This window comes from Pyrus communis, chromosome 14 (genome assembly GCF_041283825.1).
Source record: "Pyrus communis isolate YQ-2024b chromosome 14, ASM4128382v1, whole genome shotgun sequence".
Classification (NCBI taxonomy): Eukaryota; Viridiplantae; Streptophyta; class Magnoliopsida; order Rosales; family Rosaceae; genus Pyrus; species Pyrus communis.
Window position 1 is genome coordinate 4,269,043 of NC_142578.1, and position 22,079 is coordinate 4,291,121.

General features: G+C 37.6%; 4 protein-coding genes across 6 annotated transcripts; 3 read left to right on the forward strand and 1 right to left on the reverse strand.

The window, feature by feature from the left end:
• Positions 1-525: 525 nt before the first annotated feature.
• LOC137713658 (GDSL esterase/lipase At5g62930) lies at positions 526-3,068 on the forward strand. Of its 2 annotated transcripts, XM_068452986.2 has the most exons (6): positions 526-716; positions 788-865; positions 1,307-1,447; positions 1,994-2,070; positions 2,189-2,353; positions 2,643-3,068. In XM_068452986.2, the coding sequence occupies exons 1-6, from the start codon at positions 618-620 to the stop codon at positions 2,809-2,811; spliced, it is 729 nt and encodes a 242-aa protein (XP_068309087.2). In that variant the 5' UTR covers positions 526-617; the 3' UTR covers positions 2,812-3,068. The 2 variants fall into 2 exon arrangements, with proteins under 2 accessions (XP_068309087.2, XP_068309086.2); XM_068452985.2 differs by having other exon boundaries at positions 554-917.
• A 953-nt stretch (positions 3,069-4,021) lies between these two features.
• LOC137712459 (transcription factor MYB98-like) lies at positions 4,022-6,007 on the forward strand. Its single transcript, XM_068451528.2, has 3 exons — positions 4,022-4,692; positions 4,772-4,898; positions 5,360-6,007. The coding sequence occupies exons 1-3, from the start codon at positions 4,022-4,024 to the stop codon at positions 6,005-6,007; spliced, it is 1,446 nt and encodes a 481-aa protein (XP_068307629.2).
• A 3,429-nt stretch (positions 6,008-9,436) lies between these two features.
• On the reverse strand, positions 9,437-13,404 carry LOC137712534 (triose phosphate/phosphate translocator, non-green plastid, chloroplastic). Its single transcript, XM_068451614.2, has 9 exons — positions 12,720-13,404; positions 12,214-12,336; positions 11,990-12,142; positions 11,645-11,730; positions 11,421-11,505; positions 10,909-11,028; positions 10,748-10,816; positions 9,947-10,076; positions 9,437-9,822 (listed from the first exon to the last, which is right to left on the reverse strand). The coding sequence occupies exons 1-9, from the start codon at positions 13,110-13,112 to the stop codon at positions 9,746-9,748; spliced, it is 1,236 nt and encodes a 411-aa protein (XP_068307715.2). The 5' UTR covers positions 13,113-13,404; the 3' UTR covers positions 9,437-9,745.
• Positions 13,405-16,543: 3,139 nt separating this feature from the next.
• LOC137713670 (uncharacterized) lies at positions 16,544-21,391 on the forward strand. Of its 2 annotated transcripts, none has more exons than XM_068453000.2 (6): positions 16,544-18,578; positions 18,672-18,785; positions 18,888-18,968; positions 19,211-19,383; positions 19,521-19,617; positions 20,762-21,391. In XM_068453000.2, exons 1-6 carry the CDS (start codon positions 18,264-18,266, stop codon positions 20,870-20,872), a joined length of 891 nt encoding a protein of 296 aa, XP_068309101.2. In that variant the 5' UTR covers positions 16,544-18,263; the 3' UTR covers positions 20,873-21,391. The 2 variants fall into 2 exon arrangements, with proteins under 2 accessions (XP_068309101.2, XP_068309103.2); XM_068453002.2 differs by having other exon boundaries at positions 16,803-18,578; positions 19,546-19,617.
• Positions 21,392-22,079: the final 688 nt, after the last annotated feature.

Genomic DNA, 22,079 nt, shown 5'->3' on the forward strand with positions numbered 1-22,079 from the left:
CTTTACTTTCTTTTTCAATTTTGAAAACAAAAATAAAAACTTTTACATAATTTAAACTCACGTTAATAAAATTTTCTTTCTCAACCACAAAACAAAATCATGGGCAATAAAATAAATTCACACAAATTAAATTTTATAGTTTTTTTTCCAAAGTCTCACTCAAGAGTGATCCTAACATCTTCTAATTTTGAAAAATAAAGTATAAAAATAAAAACTTCTTTCTCTAATCCACATTCATTTTTTCCCCCTTCCATTTTTTTTCTTCTAACAAACGATATTATGTATACTAAAGGGGATGGGGTGGGCTAGTAATAATATTGTTCAAATTCGCTTTTAATACTAAGTGGCTGCCAAAGGCGAATTTGAACCAAATTATTTCTAACTCATTGTGAGGCTAAGCTCACCTCCTCCCTCTTAGCGTAAATAATATTGATTGTTAAAATAAATACCACTAAATTGTAGTATTAAGTGACATCCCCATTTTAAAATTAAAATTATATTCACACATAAAGTTTGTGGCATATGCTGGTATGAAATAAACAAAACAAGAGTCTCAACTGTCACCCGAGCGAGTCAACAGAAAAAAGCGTAGGAGCAGAGAAGAAGAAGCAAGGACGATGAGGCCTGAGATTGTGTTGTTCGGAGACTCAATCACCCAACAATCCTTCCGATCAGGTGGCTGGGGCGCCGCTCTAGCTGATTCTTACTCCCGCAAGGTCTCTCTCTCTTTCTAACTGTTAATGTAAATCAGGAAATGTTGGTAATTTTTTGTGATGGTGTTTGATAGGCCGATGTAAAAGTTCGTGGGTATGGCGGGTACAACACGAGATGGGCACTGTTCTTGCTGCAGCACCTCTTTCCTTTGGTAAATTCTTATGCTGCATCCTCTGCAATTGTTTACTGTATCGTCTTTAAAGGTAAAAGCTTTTCTGGTTTGTTGGCATTGGAGTGCGTTTATTGGGTTTTATTCGAATTAGTTTTTTGGTAGTTAAATTGGGTTTTTGTTCGATTTCTCGCTCGTATTGCTTCACATTTCTGATTGTGCGTTTGATTTCAGAAAGTCAATGTCTTTGTTTGCTAGTATTTGATAGTATTGCTGATAGATCAAGTTATCATGTTGAGATGTTAGATTAGATATGTGATCAGTATGCATATGACTCGTATGATATGAGGGAAATAAGTGTAGGTTTTGGAAGCGTATGCGAAAATCGTAGAAGTGATGGCCGCCATTATGTGACAAAAGGATAGGATTTGATTGATGCGGAAACGTTTATGGAAGTGACAGTATCCCACTTTGAATGTGCAGGATTCTAAGAAACCTCCTGCTGCTGCCACAATTTTCTTTGGGGCCAATGACGCGGCTGTTTTAGGCAGAACAGGCGAACGGCAACATGTTCCCGTTGAAGAGTACAAGGAGAATCTCAGAAAAATTGTTCTTCATCTCAAGGTTCAAATTTGTTTACCTTTCTTAATGAATATTTTAGTTTTGCCAATTCAGTATTTATCCTCATTGTCTGATAGATGCTATTTTATGTATAATACCGACATTGTGGGTAATTTACTTTTGGAAGGACCGAAGGAGCTATTAATAACTACCAATGGTATAAGACTGATAACGGAACTTCTACAATTTCAAGCATCAGCTCGTTATCTTGCCTGTGAGTTGTATTCACATCATCGCTTGTCCAAGAAACCATAACTGCCGCCGTCTCTTTCTAAGTGTTCTGTCAATACCTTAATCTCGAGTAGAATATGTCTTATAGTACTGAAGTTTAGGAAATGCTTAAGGCTAACCAATTGCTTGGACCTTGTTTTTGAATCACACGTAGAACTGCTAATTCATTGCATATGATCACTTATTTCTTCCCGTGAATTCAGGGTCTTTGATTTCCAGAATGTGTTCATATATGATCTTGGGACTTTCTAAGGGGCAACTGTTTTCAGGTCAATTGTTTAACCTATTTCTCATCGGATATAGGAGTTTTGATTGCAGGAGTGTTCTCCCACCATTTTGATTGTGCTTATTACTCCACCACCTGTTGACGAGGATGGCCGTAATGAATTTGCACGGTATGATTTACTCTTCTCATTTCAGAACTTACTACACACATAATTGTCTTATTGTTGCTCTTCGCAATGTTCATGTGATTGGTTCCTAACATTTTGATTGTTTAATTGGGTTTCACAGATCTTTATATGGTAAGGATGCTAGTGGACTTCCAGAAAGGATGAATGAAGTGACAGGAGTTTATGCGAAGAAGTGCATTGAGCTGGCTGAGGACATGGGTCTACGCTCCATCAATCTTTGGTCCGCAATGCAGGAAACGGAGGGTTGGCAGAAGAAATTTCTAAGGTTTGCCATCTTATAAAGCTTCAACTTGTATAGTTTATGGAATAATTGAGCATTAAGTGGTTGTAACCAGATCTTCCTATGCAAAAGAACTGATTAATGTCTTAGATTTGGCCATGATAGTCAGATCAAGATCATCTAATACTTTTGTGATCATTAAATGGGGATCAAAGTTATACGACGATAGATATACTCTAAATTAGTCCTAGAAATACTTAATTTACATCTGATAAGTGTTTGACAGTGTGAGAGATTGAATAATCTGTCTTAATCCTTTTTTTTTCCGTCGCAGTGATGGGTTGCACCTAACACCAGAAGGCAATGCTGTTGTCCACCAAGAAGTCGTCAAAGTTTTCAGCAAAGCATGGCTTTCTGCCGCGGAAATGCCTTATGATTTCCCTCACCACTCAGAAATTGATGGGAAGAACCCTGAGAAAGCTTTCCAGCAACGATGCATATAACATAAACTCTTCGATTGCTTCAAGTTTTACAATTTTTCACAAGCAAATGCTATATTAGCATTCACCCCGAAACACATTGCTGCTTCTGAAGATGTGACATAGAGAAGTGCCATTATTGTTTTCGCTATTTGCTTGATTAGTATGTACAACAAAACTCTCTTTGGGAAACTTGAAATCTTTCCATATCTTGTTCATTCAAAATTGTGAGAGTGAAATCTATTTCGTATTCGGAGATTGAGTTGCGGGTTGCTTGGCAATTTTTGTTGGTACAAGCGATATTGGGGAATCCGAACAGAGGCCCTTGGGTCAAGGTAAATGCTCTTAGGGAAATAGTTTCGAACTCCATTTTTCTTCCCTGCACTATGCTCTTTTGTTGTAAGCCCTCGATTCTCCTTTGATTTATTCAGTCCAAGGGATTAGAACAAAAGAGAAGAATGAGAAAGTGAAACGGGGGCGCAAAGTCATTTTCCGCACCCGTAAATGCAAAGCAAACTCATTTCTGTGACATTCCTAATTTTTAACTTTAAATTTAATTAAAAACAGTTAACCAAAAGAGGCAATAAAATGCTTGGCGTTATGCAAACCATTACAATTAATATATTTGACAGCTTCTAAGAGTGAAGTCTTTCTTAACGACTTTTACCAAATTAACTTCATTAATTGGAGTAAAACCGATTTTTACTATTAAATTTGTCCTAGTTGACTTTGACTTTCTTTGGCCATGAACCAAATGATGACTCTCTTTTCTTTCTGCACACTCGTGTTAATTTTAATCCGTTAATTCTCGTTTAATGTATTTAATCAAAGGGCCAAAAATAAAATGGGTCTCTAAGATGAGAAAACTGGGGTGCCAAAATCATTTTCTGCTAAATAAACATTACATAACGCCATTACATACTTAAGAACTTGAGTTAATGGATTTAATTACAGTCGGGATAATATCCAACAAATTAAGGAGAAATTTATAGGAGCCAAATTTTGAGACCAACAAAGAAAACCCTAGTGGCAAAAGTATGTAAATTTAGCTCCCGTGACCAATCTTGACCGTTGAATGAAGCAAGATCAACGGTCACGATCTATGTTTATAATAAATGCATTTCCTCCTTCACCTTTTAAGTAAGCAAGAGTACAATGGGGACAGCTCCCAAAACAGAAGCTACCCCATTTTCCCACCACTAAACTCTAGCATATTTTGCTTAGAGCATCTTTAATGGAGCTCAACAATCTCAGGGAAAACCTCGTCTCTCAAATTTACGTTCCGTTGCTCGCACCGGAGAATTATGTCAAACCTTGCACCACAAAAGACGAGTTGCTTTTTGAAGGGTCTTCGTCTTCAAAAGGAAACTACAATTACCTTCAAGATTTTCACCACCTTGATCATCAATTTCAGGTCAATGTCTCCTCGTCAAACCCTATGTTTGGGACCCACTCCCCATGTTTTGATCCGTACAACGACACATCCTACCCGTACGATCAAAATTCATCACATCAAGATGTGAACTTTTACGAATGTAAGCCTCTAAATGTTGCAGAAAGCAATGGGGCCCATGGCCAAGTTTTGGACAACTTCCAAGGTGGGTCCTACTTGAAATTCTCAACTCATCACAGATCATCAAATCCGTTAGATCATGTGGTCGGAACTTCATCTCATATGACTGCAACTAATTTCCTGCCGTTGGATTGCTCTCAAGATATTAAACCCGTGAACTTTTTGGTGCCGGATGAGGTCTCCTGCATAAACAATGCAGACCAAAATGCGTACTACAGAAAATTTGGGATGAATGGTAGAAGCAGAGTTACCGGAGTAACAAGAGGGTCAACGGTGAAAGGTCGAAAGAAGTCAAATGTGGTCAAGGGTCAATGGACAATTGAGGAAGATAGGTAAAAACTGATTAAAACTTTAATTGCATTTTTGGGTAGCTTAAGATCTCTAATTAATGTGAAATTTGTGTTAATACAGGCTCTTAATTCAACTTGTTGAGCAATTTGGAGTGAGGAAATGGTCTCACATTGCTCAGATGTTGCCTGGGAGAATTGGGAAGCAATGTAGGGAGAGATGGCATAACCACCTAAGGCCTGACATCAAGGTATTCGATAATCGACTTACTTATACTTGTTTAGCATTGTTTTTAGAAGAGCGAAAAGCGCTTTATAACAACCAAAAGTACTTTAGATAATGTTTGCTTGAAAATTTTATGGGTCATAGGATTGGGAAGTACCAGCTGCCACGGAATTACTTCCCAAGTGCATCTTCATGAAGTATTTGAATTTTGAATAAAGGCGTTTACAAGTGTTTTATAAATAAGCAATCCCAAACATGAATGATCATTATAGAACTAAACATGCTAATTACATGAAAATTGTTTTTAGGTTGCAATACACTTGGCGAGTAATGCTACATGAATCACACATACATTCATGTCTAGTTGCGTACCGCGAAATTACTAATAGTTAGTGGTGTAGTAACGCGTGGTACAAATCTAATAAAAGAAAGTGATGCAGATGGTTTTGTTTTGTTTTATTAATGTCAACTTTATTCGTTTTGCAGAAGGACACATGGAGTGAGGAGGAGGACAAGATACTGATACAAGCTCATGCAGAAATAGGAAACAAGTGGGCAGAAATTGCAAAGAGACTGCCCGGAAGGACCGAAAACTCCATCAAAAACCACTGGAACGCAACGAAAAGGCGACAATATTCCAAGCGAAAATGTCGATCAAAGTGCGCTAGAAGCTCCGTTCTGCAGGAATACATCAAGAGCTTAAACCTAGACTCGGCAAGCAACAGCACAGGGCGGCAGCGAAAGAACAGTTCAGCTAACAACAACGGTGTCAGCACCAGCACCAAAGCAGCTGCAGCTGCTCATCAGCCACAAACCAACCTGGAGTTTTCATCCGCAAATGATCAGTTGGTTCCGAGCTACAACGATTTCAATGAGGACCCCAATTTTTGTTTCGACGAGAACATCTTCGAGGAAGGGTGTAGCATCGACTCTCTGCTCGATGACATCCCTTGCGCTACTGATGTTGGTGAGAAGAACAGTAACTTTGATGGTAAAAATCAGATTGATTACGGTAATGTTGACAAGGGTAATTTTGATGAGAAGGATTTTGATGTCGAGATGCAAGTGGATTGGGAGAGTAATGAAGTGAAGAAGGAGATGGATTTGGTGGAGATGATATCTCAAGTGAACTAATTAAGCTGAAGTTTCATAGAGTTGAAGAAAGAGAGAGGGATGCAATCATCTTTGAAGTCGATCGAGTTTTGGTTATCTGTGTAGAATTTTGAATGTAACCAGGAGTATATTTCCGGTTTTCTCTCATCGCATGATCATCACATGATGAGAGATAGAGAGAAAGAGGAGTAGCGGGATTACACAGTTTTATTACAATAACATAATACAGAGGTTAATATATGGTTTATGCATGGAGGTGAAGAAAAGTATACTTTTAATAATGATTAATGAATATGTACTAAAAATAATAAAAATAATGATTAATGAATAAGGGATACGTGATTTTATTCATAATATATATACGTACTCTTGCTGATAGCTTTTGTATTGTATTATGGTTTTGAGTGTATCACGTACGTGTTCTTGCAGTTGCTAATAATGTTTTCAATTATTAATTAAGCAGGGTTTTAAAGTGTTATATGTTTACTTAATTGAATTTTTTTAGGCCAACTTGAAGTGACCTTAATTTGTACTTGTGCCACGTCAACCATCAGTGGGTCCTAATTATACCATATAAGTAAACTTAACAGATATTTGGGCCATCTCCAACCGATGGTTGGTCAGATGGCTCGTTTTAACCCTCTGTACCTCCAAGATTCTCCAAGATATTAATATTTTAATGAACAGTACATGGTCATATTTGCCTCCATCTCCAACCGAGAGCCAAAGGGCCATAGGGCTCGTTTTAGCCCCGTCACGAAAAACCGTCTCCAACCGATGGCCAAATGGTCATAGGGCCAAACATAATTCATTATTTAAATTTAAAAACTACAACAACTTAAATTCAAATCCAACAACTTAAATTTAAAAACTACAACAATAACTATCCCAAAAAATCAAAAAAATTAGAACTTAAATTTAATGAATGGTTTAGGTATTTATAGGGAAAAAAATTAGAATTTTTAAGAATTTAAAAAAAAAAAAAAAAAAAAAGGCCCAAAAACCAAAAAAAAAAAATTGAATACCAGTTAGCTGATTAGCCGTTGTATTCAAATTTTTTTTTAAGCAATCCTGTCGGTTATAACCGACAAGAATGCTCTATTTTCTGGCCAGCGCCAGGCTGGCATGCAGCCAGCCTTCCAGCCCTCTAGCCCTCTCCGATTTCGTGGGGCCCTCTCAAATTCTACAGCCCTCTGGCCTAGCCCTCGGTTGGAGACGGTTTTTGGGCTATTTTCGACCCTCTGACCCTCTGGACCCTTCGGTTGGAGATGGCCTTAATGGAGTAAAGTTGAGAGTTTTGAGTTTCAGAGGGCAAAGTATGATTGAACTAGAGTACCAGGGAGCAACGTGGCAACTGTTGAGTTTCAGGGGTAAAGTGAGATCAAAGTCCAACTCTTTGAGCAAAGTGACGACTTTGGAATTTTAGGTGCAAAGTAGGATCAAAATCAAGTTCTAAGAAGCGTAGCTAAAAATAAATCTGAGATTAAAGCAAAGTTCCAAGGAACATGGCAACAAAGAAAGCCAAAAAGTAACTCATGATGTGAACTCATGCTTTGTTTTGGGACAAACTGTTTGGTTAATCTAGGGTTTGCTCTAAGTGCACCGTGACCGTTGGATGAAGTAGTAGGAAGCCCAATTAACGACAATAAAAGCAAAAACAACCCAAAAGATGAGATGTAAGGCAAGCAAAGCAAAGCAGCCAACGACACGACGGCTTGACGAAGAAATTAATGCTTCGTGCATGTCAAGTAATTAATACTTAATTGTAATCTCTTTAGGAATCTTTCCACAAAAGAATTTAGCCTTACTCCATATATTGTAAACTATCGTACACACATGAAATAATTCAAGGAGTCATATTTCTACAATTTGTTTTGGACCGATAAAAAACTTTGAGTTGTTTTCGGGGTTTAGGGTTACCGATTAGATTGTTTGGTTAGTTTCGGGGTTTAGGGTTTCCGATTCGATTTGTCTGGTTGATTTCTTTCAACTATCATATTATTATTATGATGACGGCGATGAGCCAAAACCTAATAGGTTTCCCGCTGTTTCACCAGAAAAAAAAAAAAAAAAAAAAAAAAAATCCAATATGCAGTATATCGTATAACAGAAACATGAATACTATTAGGGCAACAAAAATTAGGCCCCCCTGGTTCTGGTTGCTGGAATATGGAGAAAACTAGATCATTATGTTCTCCAACAGCAGATGCAAACTTTGTTGCAGATTCTGAAATTGCAGGTACCGCTGCTTCTGCTACAGCTTCAACCTTCTGCGCACGCAAGGTAGTACTTTTTTTCTTTCCTCTTTTGGCAATAAGGTTTGTCTAACTGTGTGTGGTTGTAACACTACGGAGTTTTGTTATAGAACCTGCCAACTTCCTTCCTTCCTCGTCCCCGTCCTTCTCCTTATCCTGTGGATCATCCCATGAATATGGCTCCTGCCCGTTTCGCCGTGGATTAACAAGGAAACGAATGCCAAACTGCATCTTGTGAGAGTTGTTACTGCTTTGGAGCGGCTCTGGTTTGATTATTTCCGTCAACTACAAAGATTGGAGGTGCTTGATGGGGGCGTGGCCAAAATTTACGGTGCAGTTGTTGAAAGCAAATCCGGCAGCAGCGATATGAGGCTGGTAAACTTTCTGGAAGTGGAAGGTAACTGTTTTGTGCTATATATGTTAATTAGCTTGTTAATTCATCATTACAAATTTAGTTGACTATAAATGTTAACTCTGACGTCCAGCTACAGTATCAGGTACTTAGTGTTTCCAAAGAGAGAAGCTACCGCCACCCACCTTAGCTTTTGGCCTTAGTGTCGGCGGCAATCCTTTTTGATCCTTTCTTTCTTTTTTCTTTTTGGCTTTTAGTAGTGGTCATTGTCTCGCTTTGCTCAAGAGAGCTTGTGGTCATGATTGTGGCCACTAAGCCACTCTCTTTTTTAGGAGAGCCTTTTATAGCGGTTATGACTGGTTACTCAATTCCGAATCAAATTTGAGGTGATGATTCTGTGGTTTGTCGCTTGGCAAAAATTACAAGGAGGAAAACTCGACGTTTGTTGGAAGTAATTCATAACAAGAATTATTGCATGAGTATAATTTTGCAGTAATAAATAAAGCAATCGATTCCAAAATTTCCAATATATTCTGATAATCCAAAATTTCAAAATTAAAACATATTTAATTCCAAAACCTTGTTGAATCAACATTTGAATGCTTGTTTCCGAACCAAAAATCACCCCTTGCCCTGGACTTTGAAAAATCGAGTGAGAAAACTTGAAACGAACCTTGAACCCCAATGACGATTAGCATTTGGAAAGACTAAAGCTTTTTTATGAGATCGACTTTCAAGTGTGACGGTCACATTATCATAAGCATGTATACATACGCCTACTTTTATCACACAAATAAGTACCGAAGCCATGAAAGTTAGAGAAAATGGATGCCAACAACTACATTCCTACACAACCCCTGCCTTCTTCAATAACTAATCCTTTTTCGGGATTACGTTCTACAATCAAATCGTGAACCCCTGGAAAAATTCAATTACAACTTGAAACCAGAAGACAACCGAGGACAGGATACTTCTCGTCACATCACGCGGTCCAGAAAATATGAAATTCTTAAACAAAAACAAAATACAAGAAGAAACCAACATGAAAATATTAAGGGCCAAACCACTAATTAGGTTCCTGCCTGACCTACAATTAAATTGGAAATTTTCATCTAACTCCATCATCAAATAGCAAAATCTCATCGCACTACTTTAAGCGCTCTTCGGCTTTGCTTTAATACGCTTCACCCTTGAATACAGGAAAACTCCGGCAAGCGCCAGTCCAGTGCCTACATTACATTGAAACAAGATCATACACTTCTGTACCAAGAAAGACTTTGCTCGTAATTCAACTCAATATCCAAGATGCAAAACCATATTTAAATCCTAACGAAAACCAAGCAAGCATTTTACCGAAAGAGTTAACAGCTGAAACAGGTGTCTTGAAGAAGAGAACCGAGCTGACGATAACCACCACACGCTTCACGCAATTACCCACTGAATGGGTAACAGGTGATACCCTCTGCAATATCATGTATGAAACCTGCATTGTTCACCTCACCAATAGTCAGCAACTTACATGAGAGTACTATGCTGAAAACAAGACGAAGCATCAATGTTTAGGAAAATCGAGCATCAAACACGAAGCTTTCAAATACAGTTAATACACTTGCAACTGTCCCTTGCATTTTTTGCACCCAGAATTTGTTCGATCTAATTTCGTATTTTCTCTATTCTAATCCAGAGTACAAAATATCTAAGGTCTTATGCTAAGGGTGGTTCCTCAACCCCATCCCATTCCCAATTTTAGCAGCCCCAAAAGGAATCAAAATTGAAGTCAGCACGAGCACAATTCTGACAGTATTTCAAGATAGTTCATAAACAATCCTTGAAGAAAACATAAAAGGTAAGCAGTTACGAAGAAATTTCTGGTCAATTTGACTTGACAAGAGATTGAAAAGAAATGCACAGTGCACACGCTGTTAAAGCGATATTGAATATAGTGACCAATTAGAAAAAATACTAGAATGTTTGCTCAGAAACATGGATTAGTGACTTTCCATTACCTAAAAATACTTTTTCAGTACTTTACTACAAGTATGCTGAACATCAACAATGAACTCAATGCTATAAACAAAAGCTCATGAGAAGCCCAGGAAAATTGATAAATAGATGAAAATGATATTAAACCACGGAACTAGAAAAAAGTCTAACCTGCTGATACGCATGGAAGCAGAGTGCAGCAATGAGAGACCTAATATATACTTGTTTTACATTTAGACCCTGTAATTGGAGAGAGAGAGCTAATTAGTTTTGAGTATAATCTACAACAACTCTGTTGCAATGCAAGCTTTAGCTCATAAAAAGATACTCACAGCGGATTGCATGACAGTTGGCGTAAATTTCACCCCTTCCATGAAGATAGCCACAGGAGTTAACAAGAAAAAGGACATGACTGTTATAATTGAGAAGAGTGTAATGTTGTCCATATTTGCCTGCTCAAAACAAACTGAAGGTTACGATGCCAATCGAAGACAAATAAGAAACACAAAAAGAAGTAAAGAAATAAAAGAATAATGCACGGCAGACATGTGAATCCATTCAGTCAATGAGTCCAGTTCTCAAGTGACCAAGGATTCTTGGTCAGCCACCCTAAGATTTGATATCAAGAAATGGGATTAAAACATTAACAGCATATCCATTTAGTCTTCACCCTTGATATCAAATCCAAGGGTGAGTAACCATGCATTCCTTGGTCGCTAGGTGACCTGGAGAACATTTCTTTTCAGTCCATTTTCTTACCAATCATAAATTACCACATCACTACCACTACAACAATAACCAACACAACAGTACTTTTGACATAAAATATGGAAATGTATATTACCTCTTTCTTAACCATGACCTTTTTGCTAAGCACGTTACGAGATTGGTTTGTCAAGTTGGAAGCCATAGCACTCCAAAATCCAGCCCTGTTCACAAACAAAACAATAATTGTATTAAATAAACATTAATAAATGCACAAAATTATTGATTCATCAATCAAATCTAGACATTGTGGTTCTTTGTCTCTTTTTTTGGCATGATTTTGAGTATACTATAATTTCTTACCAATTAAACGAGGCCTCAGTAATTGATGCAAGTCCCACTCCACCAACGATTGGTATCAAGGAAGCAACCACCCATGGAGTAGGTATCTATATGAGCATCAAGACATATAAGATAAATTGGACAACCCAATTGGCTATCAATTGAAAAATAGAAGTCATAAAATCCTACAATTGGATTCTCATGGTTGATTATGCTTGGATACAAAGTCATCACAATTCATACAAATTTTTTAATTTAGCATTTGCACTAAACAAAAAAGTTAAAAACTGCTCAACGTACACACAATGAAGAATTTTAAAAGAGCATATAGACAGATAATGGGGCAAAACTTTATGAAATCCTTACCTCCCCGAGGAACATGGCAGAGAGGATAACTGAGAAAAAGGGTTCACTAGCTTTGATCGTGTGGGTAAACGAGACAGCCACTTTCCCAAGACTCATATTAGTAAAAAGGTTACCCAAAGTGTGCACAATCGCCAGTGGAAGAATTGCTGCAAGCTGTTGACAAGTTGCTTAAAATAAGAAACAACCCATATATCAGACACTCATTTGATCAAACTAGTACGTACCTGTGCACCGCTAACTTTTGGCTTCTTGTACAGATTCAAACCCCACATAAGCAGAACAACTACAGTCCCAACAGCAAATTGTATTCCGGTGACAGTTACTGGGTATGGGAACACCTTCAAGACCTGTAAAGAAGAAGTTTCCTTAATCAAACATAATGTACTCTTATCTGAATCGTTATATTTCGGACTTGTTCAATTTTTTTAATGAATTGAAATAAATTGCATGCTAAAAGCTACATATTCCCTTTTTACCACCTTAAACTAAATCTCCTTCTATTCAGTAAATGAATAAAGGATCCAGCTTTTACATCTTCTTTCATTTTCTATTCAAAAATGAAACTCCGATTTCAAGCAAACTTTACGCCAAGCCAAACAGAATCTACCCAAAAAAATATGGATTCTAACAATGCATTTCACTAAAATCAAACAAATCTACAGCAATAGCACATCAAGCAAATAAGAACACAAGAAATCAAACAAGCAGAAGCAAAATACACAAAAGCTACCTGCTTGTTGTAGATATTGAACCAGATGTTGAAGAGGTACCAGAGGCCAAATAACGCCCCGAGCTCAAGCGTTTTGAATATGCTGCTGCCGGACTCGGAGCTCTCGCCGGCGGTTTCCGCAGTGGCGCGTACCTCAAAACGCTTTGTTCGGGCATCGGAATCGACTAACGGCACGGAAGTCCACCGCCTGAGCTTGAAATCAGAGGAAGACGAAGAGAGAGACCAGGATCGGCGCGGCAAAGAAACGGAGACCGCATCATTGAAATTGTTCGGCTTCGAGGAGGCCGAAACACGTATCGGATCGAATCTAGTTTTCACGGCGGAGCTCACTGACGGCCTCCGAAGCTTCGGAAGGCGGAGTGAGGGCGTGAGAGTGAAGGCAGCGCTCTGCATTTTCGAAGCTCAGAAATGGAGATCTGAGAGCAAGATGCAGAGAGAGAGAGAGAAGGGGAGACGGAAGGCCTCGCGGAGTCCGTCGATGGATTCAGAAATGGAGGCTTCTGAAAATGTCGGATTAGGAAAAATAATTTATTAAGATTTTTAATTTCAATGGAAATTAGAAATTGAATTAATATTAAAAATTTATGCTGAATCCGAAATTCTTAATTGTCGGATATTCTATGCGGCAGGCTGTTTGAATTTTATTTTTAATTATTTATTGAGATTTTTAATTTCTATGGAAATTAGATTTCTGGTAGGTGAAGCGCTCGTGCTTATAAATGTTTTGAATTTTTATGTTTTTTCTTTCTTTTATGTGGTTTTTTTTTTCCTACCTCATGATGTTGTTGGCTTGCTTTAAGAAAAAATAATGGGGCATTTTGGTGGGGGTAGGTAGGCGTTTGGTAAATTAGATTTGACTAGCTATGAATTTTAAAATAGTATAAAATATGTATGTAGTTTGGTATTGCTGTATTTTTAAAAAAAAAAAAAACTGATTCTGATGTGCTATGAGAATAAGCTCATTTTTGCTGTTTCATGTTTTCATCTTTTTTTCATCCAAAACTGTTTTTAAGTGTTTACCAAACACTTTTTGAGCTCAGCTTTTTTTTATATTCACTTTTTATAAAAGCATATCAATACCAAACCAGTACTTAATTGGAGCGCTATAGAGAGATACGGTAAGTATAGAGAAAGAGAGAATTGACTGAATTTCTGTAGTCTGATTTCTCATCTCATCATGCATTTATTTATAGTTGTAGGAGGTAAATTCCATACCAAATAGGTATTACAACTTAAACATGATATTATCTAAAAGATATGATAGAATCCTATAATGATTTACTAATATTTACACAATAACATTATTAACCTAATCAAGACTGCAACACTCCCCCCTGAGTGTATAAATATTCAAGTAAATGGTGCATCAAGTCTTAAGCAATGAAGTAAGTTCGGTTGATAAAGTCGTCAGTACAATGAGCAAATGCGGGCCTCAATTCAACAAAAGAATGCATAAATTTAAAAAAAAAATGACATTATTTATCCTTGAAAAACAAAATAACCACAACTACCACATAACACTACAAACCCTAACCTCTTACACTACCATTGTCATTACCACCTTCATTGTTGCCACCACCACCATACCACAATCGCATCACCACCACTACAACCACCACCACAATCATACCCGCCACCACTACCAACACAACTAACATTATCATCGTTGCTGTCATTGCCACCACCACCATCACCACCATCACCATTGTCATCACAACAATAACCACAACCGCAACTGTTACCATCGTCGTCCCCACCACTTTTGTTACCTCTGAAACCACCATTCCCCTTTATTGGCACCACCACTACCACCATCAAAACCATTACCCTCACCACCATTGTCGTAATCATCACCCACACTGTCATGTCCATTTTTTATTTTATACATTTATGACTTTTACATTAAAGTTTACTTATAACAACCCGTCTCAGAGTTTACGTTATAATTGCATAAAATTACAAAAATGCCCCTAGCGGTGAAAATGTTGACTTTCGTTAACTCTAGTGTCATGATATGTAGGAATTATTCTTTTAACATATTCACATTGCCCTTGTCAATACAAACGCGGAGGCGCGAGCAGAATTGAATTCATAGCTAAAACGAAGTTTTTACAAATTTTTGAACGTCAAGGGTATTTAGGTAATTTCACGTTTGAAGATATTTTCTCAATTTGGACCCCTCATTGTTTGACATGGGGCCCTATGTCCCTATTTTTTTGGTTGTTTTCCCTTTGTCTCGAGAGTTCCTCTCTCTTTTTATTTTCTCACTATTTTCTTTCCCTCACTCATCTCTCCCACTGCACTCACTCGCCTCTCTCGTGTTCTCTCACCCTCCCTCGAACTCCCCATTTCCTCTCGTACACGGCAGATCACCACCATCACAACTACCTTAGCACTACGGCGAGCACTGGACGAGATCACTCTCTTTTCCTTATTCTATTTATTTGCACAATAATGCCTTTACTATGCAACCTTTTCTCCAAAGAGTTATTGCCGTCTCTGGTGAAGGTAAGCCATGAAACTCCTTCGATCTTCCTCCCTCGTGGTCTAAAGTACATGATTATTGAATAAAAATGGTTTTGGTGAAGGTTTAATCATGAAAATTGCTTGGATAAGCATTTTCCAGATTCCGGGGAGTTCCCACTGTGGCTGTTTGGCCACTTTCAAGTCATTTTTTCTGCCAACTCTGATCTTCATTGGGTCTCGAAAGGGTATGAATCTCGTCCTCACATTTCTAACTTCATTTTGATGTTTGAATCACTTGATTTGGAGTTGTATCGAGCTCGGAATGAGCTCTGGAAGTTGGAAGAAAATTCGAAAAAAAAAAACTGCATAAATCGGGGAGGTGGCGAGTACCCCTGTATTCATGGCGCGTGGGGGATGTTGTGCTCGACGTGTGAAACATATGCACCTCCATCGAAGGTACTGTGCTCCGCCGCCATCCACGGCGGCATCAACGACTATTCCAGCCAACTTTTCGATGACCCAACTTGACAAATTCGAATTCGGCATCGGCAATTGTTCCGACCAACTTTTTGACGACCCAATTCGCCATATGTTTTCCCAAATTCTATTGTTTTAGTAGAGTTTTAACAAATGGTGCCTAATTGTGTTTAGGTGCGTTGGTTGGAAGTGATCCTATCATCCCTAGTTCGAACGGCTCTTCGGTAACAGAATATTTATGAGTGAACCCCTTTTCAAATTGCATGTTTTTATAAAAATATTAAGCTTGCATTCATTCTACCAGACCACCACCACCCTCTGAATCTCGTCGTCTCGAACCCAAGCCAAGGCCTTGGGGACTCCGACAATGGCAGAGGCCACTGTTCATCCTTTCCCGATGAACCCCCGAGGAGTTTTCACCATCTCCGGTGCAAGTAAGTCCCTAGAACCCTTTAGATCGTATTTTAGTGTTAGATTAGAGTAGTTTTTTAAGTGATAATCACATGTTGGACGCATAAACAACTCGGGAAGCTAGTTCCCAATTTTTTGGCGAGGACCACGATTTTTGCAAGTGTTTTCCGGCCAACTCCAACCACGACTCAGCCTCTTTTCGGTACGAATCTCTTCTCCCCATTCCGAGCTTCATTAACATCAGTTGCACAAATGTTAATCTTAAAATAAATAAATAAATAAATAAAACAAAACAAAACATTAAGCTATCATGTCCAAAATACTTCCTAATCCAAAAAATCGTCCAAAATAAATGTGAACATTTTGGAACCAAAAGTTTCAATTGTTGCTCGAAAATTTTCTATTGATTGAATAATTTATTTTAAAAAATATCCTAATTCATGGGGTTTGAAATAGGGTTGTCAAAAATAGAATTTAGATTAGTTTAGTGGGTAGGTTAGAGGTAAATAGATGTGTAGAAAGTCTAAAATACCCTTGAATATAACAGTTGTTTAACGAAATAGGGTGAAGTGAGACCAAAAGAGTTGAAAATTACAATTTCAGAAGGAAAGTGAGATAAAACCAATTTCAGAGGGTAAACTGATACTAAATGACAGTTCTAGAGGATATTTAAATTAATAAGCCTTATTTTAATTAAGAAAAGACATTATAGTATTTTTATGCTAACTTTTGGTTGGCATTATAAAAAGTTATAATGATTTGATTAGAATTCTATTCATGGTTAATATTTGGATGGCTTTCCAAATTCCCAAAGGATACAACCTCCACGTAATTTTCAATTTGAATGTCTGATGATTAATCTTAGAGAAAAATAATGAAAATAGATTAAAAACTTTGAGTTTTAACGATAAGGATAAAATAAAGGGTAAAATGAATAGTACCAGATTTGACTTTTTAGTGTAAAAATGTGTTTTTTCGTTAAAGTGAACAGTACCGCAGACTTTTCTTGCAATTAACATGGCAATTCTTCCTAAATTAAATAGGAAGTTTTGAGAGTTACATTTTGAATAAAATCAATAAGGGATTGATGAGGGGTGATGAGAGAGATTTGAATAAATACCATATTGATCACTTTTGACTCTTCCTTGATTGAGCCGTTATTTTCTTTGCATACGCATGAGAATCTTGGTGTGTCTCGAGGGTAATTTTGTTCTTCTTGTCAAAAAATTCACGTCTCACCTCCACAATTTTTGAGATTATTTTTGACTCCACATTATATGCATTAGGTCAATCATTGTGACAATATCTTAAACTAAATACATTATTATATGGAAATAAGTGGCATTGCATTAGACATTTAAAGTATTGCCACGTTACTATTTAAAGTATCTCCATATTAATGTATTGGTATTCTAGAGGCATAAATAAATCCCTCATCTTGCAAGACAATGACTTACACGACATGATTATTGCCACTAACATAATAGTTTGTGCCAATTATACAATGAAATATATAAGTTTATCTTAAATAGATTGCATCATTGATATAAAATGTTTTAATCATAACTTATCCGTGCTATCTTGATAGAGCACGTGCAAGAGAAGTAGTGTGAAACCCAAATACGAAGATACACCAATTGAACACACATGTAACATTTTATTTAGGAAAAAAAGTACGATATTAATATATAACAAGCAGAATACATACATCATGGAGGATTGAATGCATTCAGTGGGCCTCGTCCATAATTAGCAAAACAATCCCCAACCCCTCAATCTGAGGTCCAGACACGCTACACCTCAAATATCACAAGTGGCAAAACCTAAAATATCCCCTAATGTCAAATTCTCCAAAATACCCCTATAAGCTGTCCAAGGTGCAGCCGTCAGCATATTTTAGTAGGGCTAGTTTAGTAGTTTGAAGTCCAAAAATAGAATTATGGATAAAACGAATTAGTTAATATAGAAATTAATTACGATTTTTTTAATGAAAATTAATTAGGATTAAGCATATCCTTAAAAACACGTGCAAGCAGTGGGAATGTAGCACCGCTCCAATTCCCCTCAGTTTTCGCTCCAATACGGAACCCTCCAATCCAAATCGCTCACTATACAAATTTTCCCGAGAAAATCTTTCAAATTTTCCAAGCGAGAAAGAAAGTGAGGGAGAATCGGAGGTAGAAGAAGATAATGCATTCATTAAGCCTCAAAGTCTGCAGTAATTGCTGTCCGGGGACGACGAGGACGTGTTTGCCGGGGCGGGGGAGCTTCGGCGTTGCGAATTCGGAGGTCCGGAAGTTGAGAGTCGGGTCGGGGCGTGTGGATTTCGGGAAATCGGGTGGGGTCGTGGCGTGCGCCGCGGAGAGGAGCGGGGGGAATAGGTGGAGTGGAAGTCGGAGTTCGAGTCCGAGTTCCGGTGCGTCTCAGAAACCGAGTTCGTTTCTGTCTCGGAGTCAGAGCTGGGCTTTGTTGAAGCAGCAAATGGAGGTCGCGTCGAAATCTGAGGTGAGTAAATTGTAAATTTTAAACTTTCTCCACTTTCCTTCGTTTTCTCGGAATCCAAACAGAGGATTATGGTTTTTAAGCTTGAAATTGTAGGATTACGAGGAGGCGGCGAGGATTCGGGACTCGTTGAAGTTGTTAGAAGAGGAAGAGCCGGTTTTGTGGCTCCGAAGAAGGATAAAGGAGGCAATTGCTGAAGAGAGATTTGAGGTAAATAAATTGAGTTAATTTGGAGGGTGTTTATTGCTAATTAGCATTGAGCTGAAAAATACAACACCAAATTCATTAAAAGTCTTGATTTGATGTGCCCAGGACGCCGCGAAATATCGAGATGAGCTAAAGGAAATAGCCCCTTACTCTTTCTTGAAATGTTCAAGTGATGCAACAACTTTGGTATGAGAATATGCAGTATTTCATCACATAATTACATTTCTGTTTTGATTTAATTTGTTTCTTTGACTTTTAGAACTGTAGTTATTGTGACTGCGTGCATTAATTCAATTGGGAAATAAGATACCTTTAGAGCGGATAACGTGAATTTTGGTAGAATGTGAGCAAAAGAAAAATAATTTGATGGAAAAGTTCACATGCTAATTTAATTGGATGAATTTGAAATGAAATCTTTGTTTCTTCAGGGTATTCGGGTCCAAGTTAGGAGTGTGTTCATAGAGGGCAGAAGTCAGCCTTCGAAGGGGCAACACTTCTTTGCATATAGAATACGAATTACCAATAACTCAGATCGCCCTGTTCAACTTCTTAGAAGGCATTGGATTATCACGGATGCCAATGGAAAATCCGAAAATGTCTGGTGAGTTAGTTTTCTTTTCTGTGATATCTCTTATCTCTTCTGGATTATCTTATTTTTGGTTTCCTGCTCGCAGTTAATGGTAGGATATTTCTTCTTCTTTTACCAAATATATTGTGTATTACTTTCGCTCATCGTAGGGGGATTGGTGTTATTGGTGAACAGCCAGTTATTCTTCCTCAAACGAGTTTTGAATACTCATCAGCTTGCCCATTAAGCACTCCCAGTGGCAGAATGGTAAGCATGCAATCATATTTATAAAATACATTTAATTGGTTTTGTACTTTGATACAATCCGAAATAGAAAGGCTCGAACTTTATTTAATGTGGTTTGTGCGGTGAGATACCCTTTTCAGTTGCAGATTACGGCATATCTACGGTGAAGCTTTACATTTATGAATATTTCAAATAAAGCATCTCTATAGCTGGAACATTGAGAAATTAAAACGAAAATGTTATTTTCTTTGTGAGTTTTTTGTTTCTTTTTCAAAATGCTTCCAACAGTGCATATATACGATTAGAAAGAATTTCAAGATGGTACCTAGTTTTTTTATCAATCACATTATCACATTCCAATTACAGCGTTCACTGATTTGCCTATCTTTTGGGCATATGTATGATGGAGTACAAATCCATCCATTCATAATTGAGTAACCTATAGGTGTGAACCCCATCAAAAGTCACTTGGCATGTTGCACATACGAGTCGCCTCCAGCAATGCTGTGTCGTGAGGCTGGCCCCTGGTTTTTCTGAGTCGCCCCCAGCAATGCTGTGTCGTGAGGCTGGCCCTCGGTTTTTCTGTTATAGTGAAGGTTTCTTTGTCTAAAGTTAGTGGTTATGGAAATTTATATATCGCTATAAGCTCTATGAGCAGTGAATGCACCTTGGAGGAAAAGTCTTGGGTTAAAACCTGTGTTCATGTACTTCCATTGTTGGAGAAAAGTTTGATAGTTCATTTGATCAATTTTCTTTTTACTGTGGTTTCCAAATCATTTGATTTTCTTCTTCGTTGAACTAAAATACTCTTATGTTGCGTTTGGATTTGTGGATTTAGAGAAAGGTATTGGGATTTGATTTCGTATTGAAAATGTGTTAAGAGACTCTAGAACTGTTATTTGGTGTGTGTGCGACGGATGTGAATTTGATGTTTGAAATGGCTGAGAATTTACTCATGGAAAAAGTGCTATTTCAAATCATTGAATACAGAGTTTTTCTTCTCAATTATTAGCTGAAGCTTCAATGTTTTCTTTTTATGTTTTGAACTTTTGATGCAGACAAACTTAAATTAAACATACATACATCCATATCCTTTGTTTTAAATCCACAAATCCAAATGCAACTTTAAAGAAATTGACATACATTTTGTTTTCATACAATGCAGGAAGGTGAGTTTGAGATGAAACACATCAATAGGGTAAGTTCACAATCGTTTAACGTGGCAATTGCTCCCTTTGCCCTCTCGATATTGGAAGATGACATTGACACCTTTTGAATTGTGAGAAGGGAGTCGTGGCATCCCTATGGAGGACAGCAGAATTTTATTCCGTATTGTATTCAGTAATTTAAGTGTAAAAATAATTTCTGATCCTGAGGAATTGGTACATAAATGAGTAAAGTTCTACATAGCAGATTTAGGAAAACGATTAATTTGTAAAGATGAAAGTATATAGGTTTTGTAACAGTTTTGTAAGGGAATATGTTTGTGTAAGATTCTCAGTAGCCAAGAGGTTGGATGGAAACAAGTAGTTTGAAATCCAAGCTTAGGTATCTAGTAGGCTTATATGACAGTCATTCTTCATTGGCATCGTACGCTCGATCGTTCTTAATGTTTCGGTGGCATGGTGCATGATGTGAACACAAAAGTGCCGAGTATGTTCGGTGAATTGCAGGATGAAGAATCAGGTTTGTTGTTTATGCAATGTCGAGTTTAGTTGGTCATCTGGTATCACGTATGTGTTTAAGTTCTGTTAATTTGTTTGACTTGTATCCTATGATGCTGATGCTGGTGTGATGTTGTGTTGCCTCGCGCTTATGAGTTATGTCCTTGCAATGTAGGGTAGTGCTATCCACATACCCATTTTTACTTCTCACACACTCTCAATTTTCGGTTGTCGGATTGAATGTATTGAAGAAGATAAACGGCTAAAAATCAATAAGGGTGTGTGGGAGGTAAAAATAGGACATTCCTCAATATATTCATGACAGAGACAATAAGTCACCATGTATTTACTGGCTTCTGGGGAGCTCATGTTTCCTTTGGAGTCAAATGATAAGTTTTTACCATTCATATTTTTAGCTCCATTTTTAAAAAATATTCGTGTCGAAAATGAAAATATTGGGAAATAATAATCACACCCTATCTCTCCTCCTACACGTTCTTCTTTATTTCCGACCATCAAATTGAGTAAATCAAATGAAGCAACGAATATGGTTATTTGGACAAGGTGGATGGGGGCATATAGGAGAACAACTTACCTACACGAGGGTGCATACCTCTTTTTCTCGTAAGACTCAAGTTACGCAATGAGTGCTACATTAAGAGAGTATACACCTAGGGACATGCAAGTTTTTCTCGTCGCATAGGTTAGGTTTTAGTAAGTGTAGTGTGAATAGGCTTTTGAAACACCAAATTTCCCATAAAAGAGGGATAGACAAGCGTCTGGAAGTCCCATCTTATGTCTTTTAACATTCTGACACTC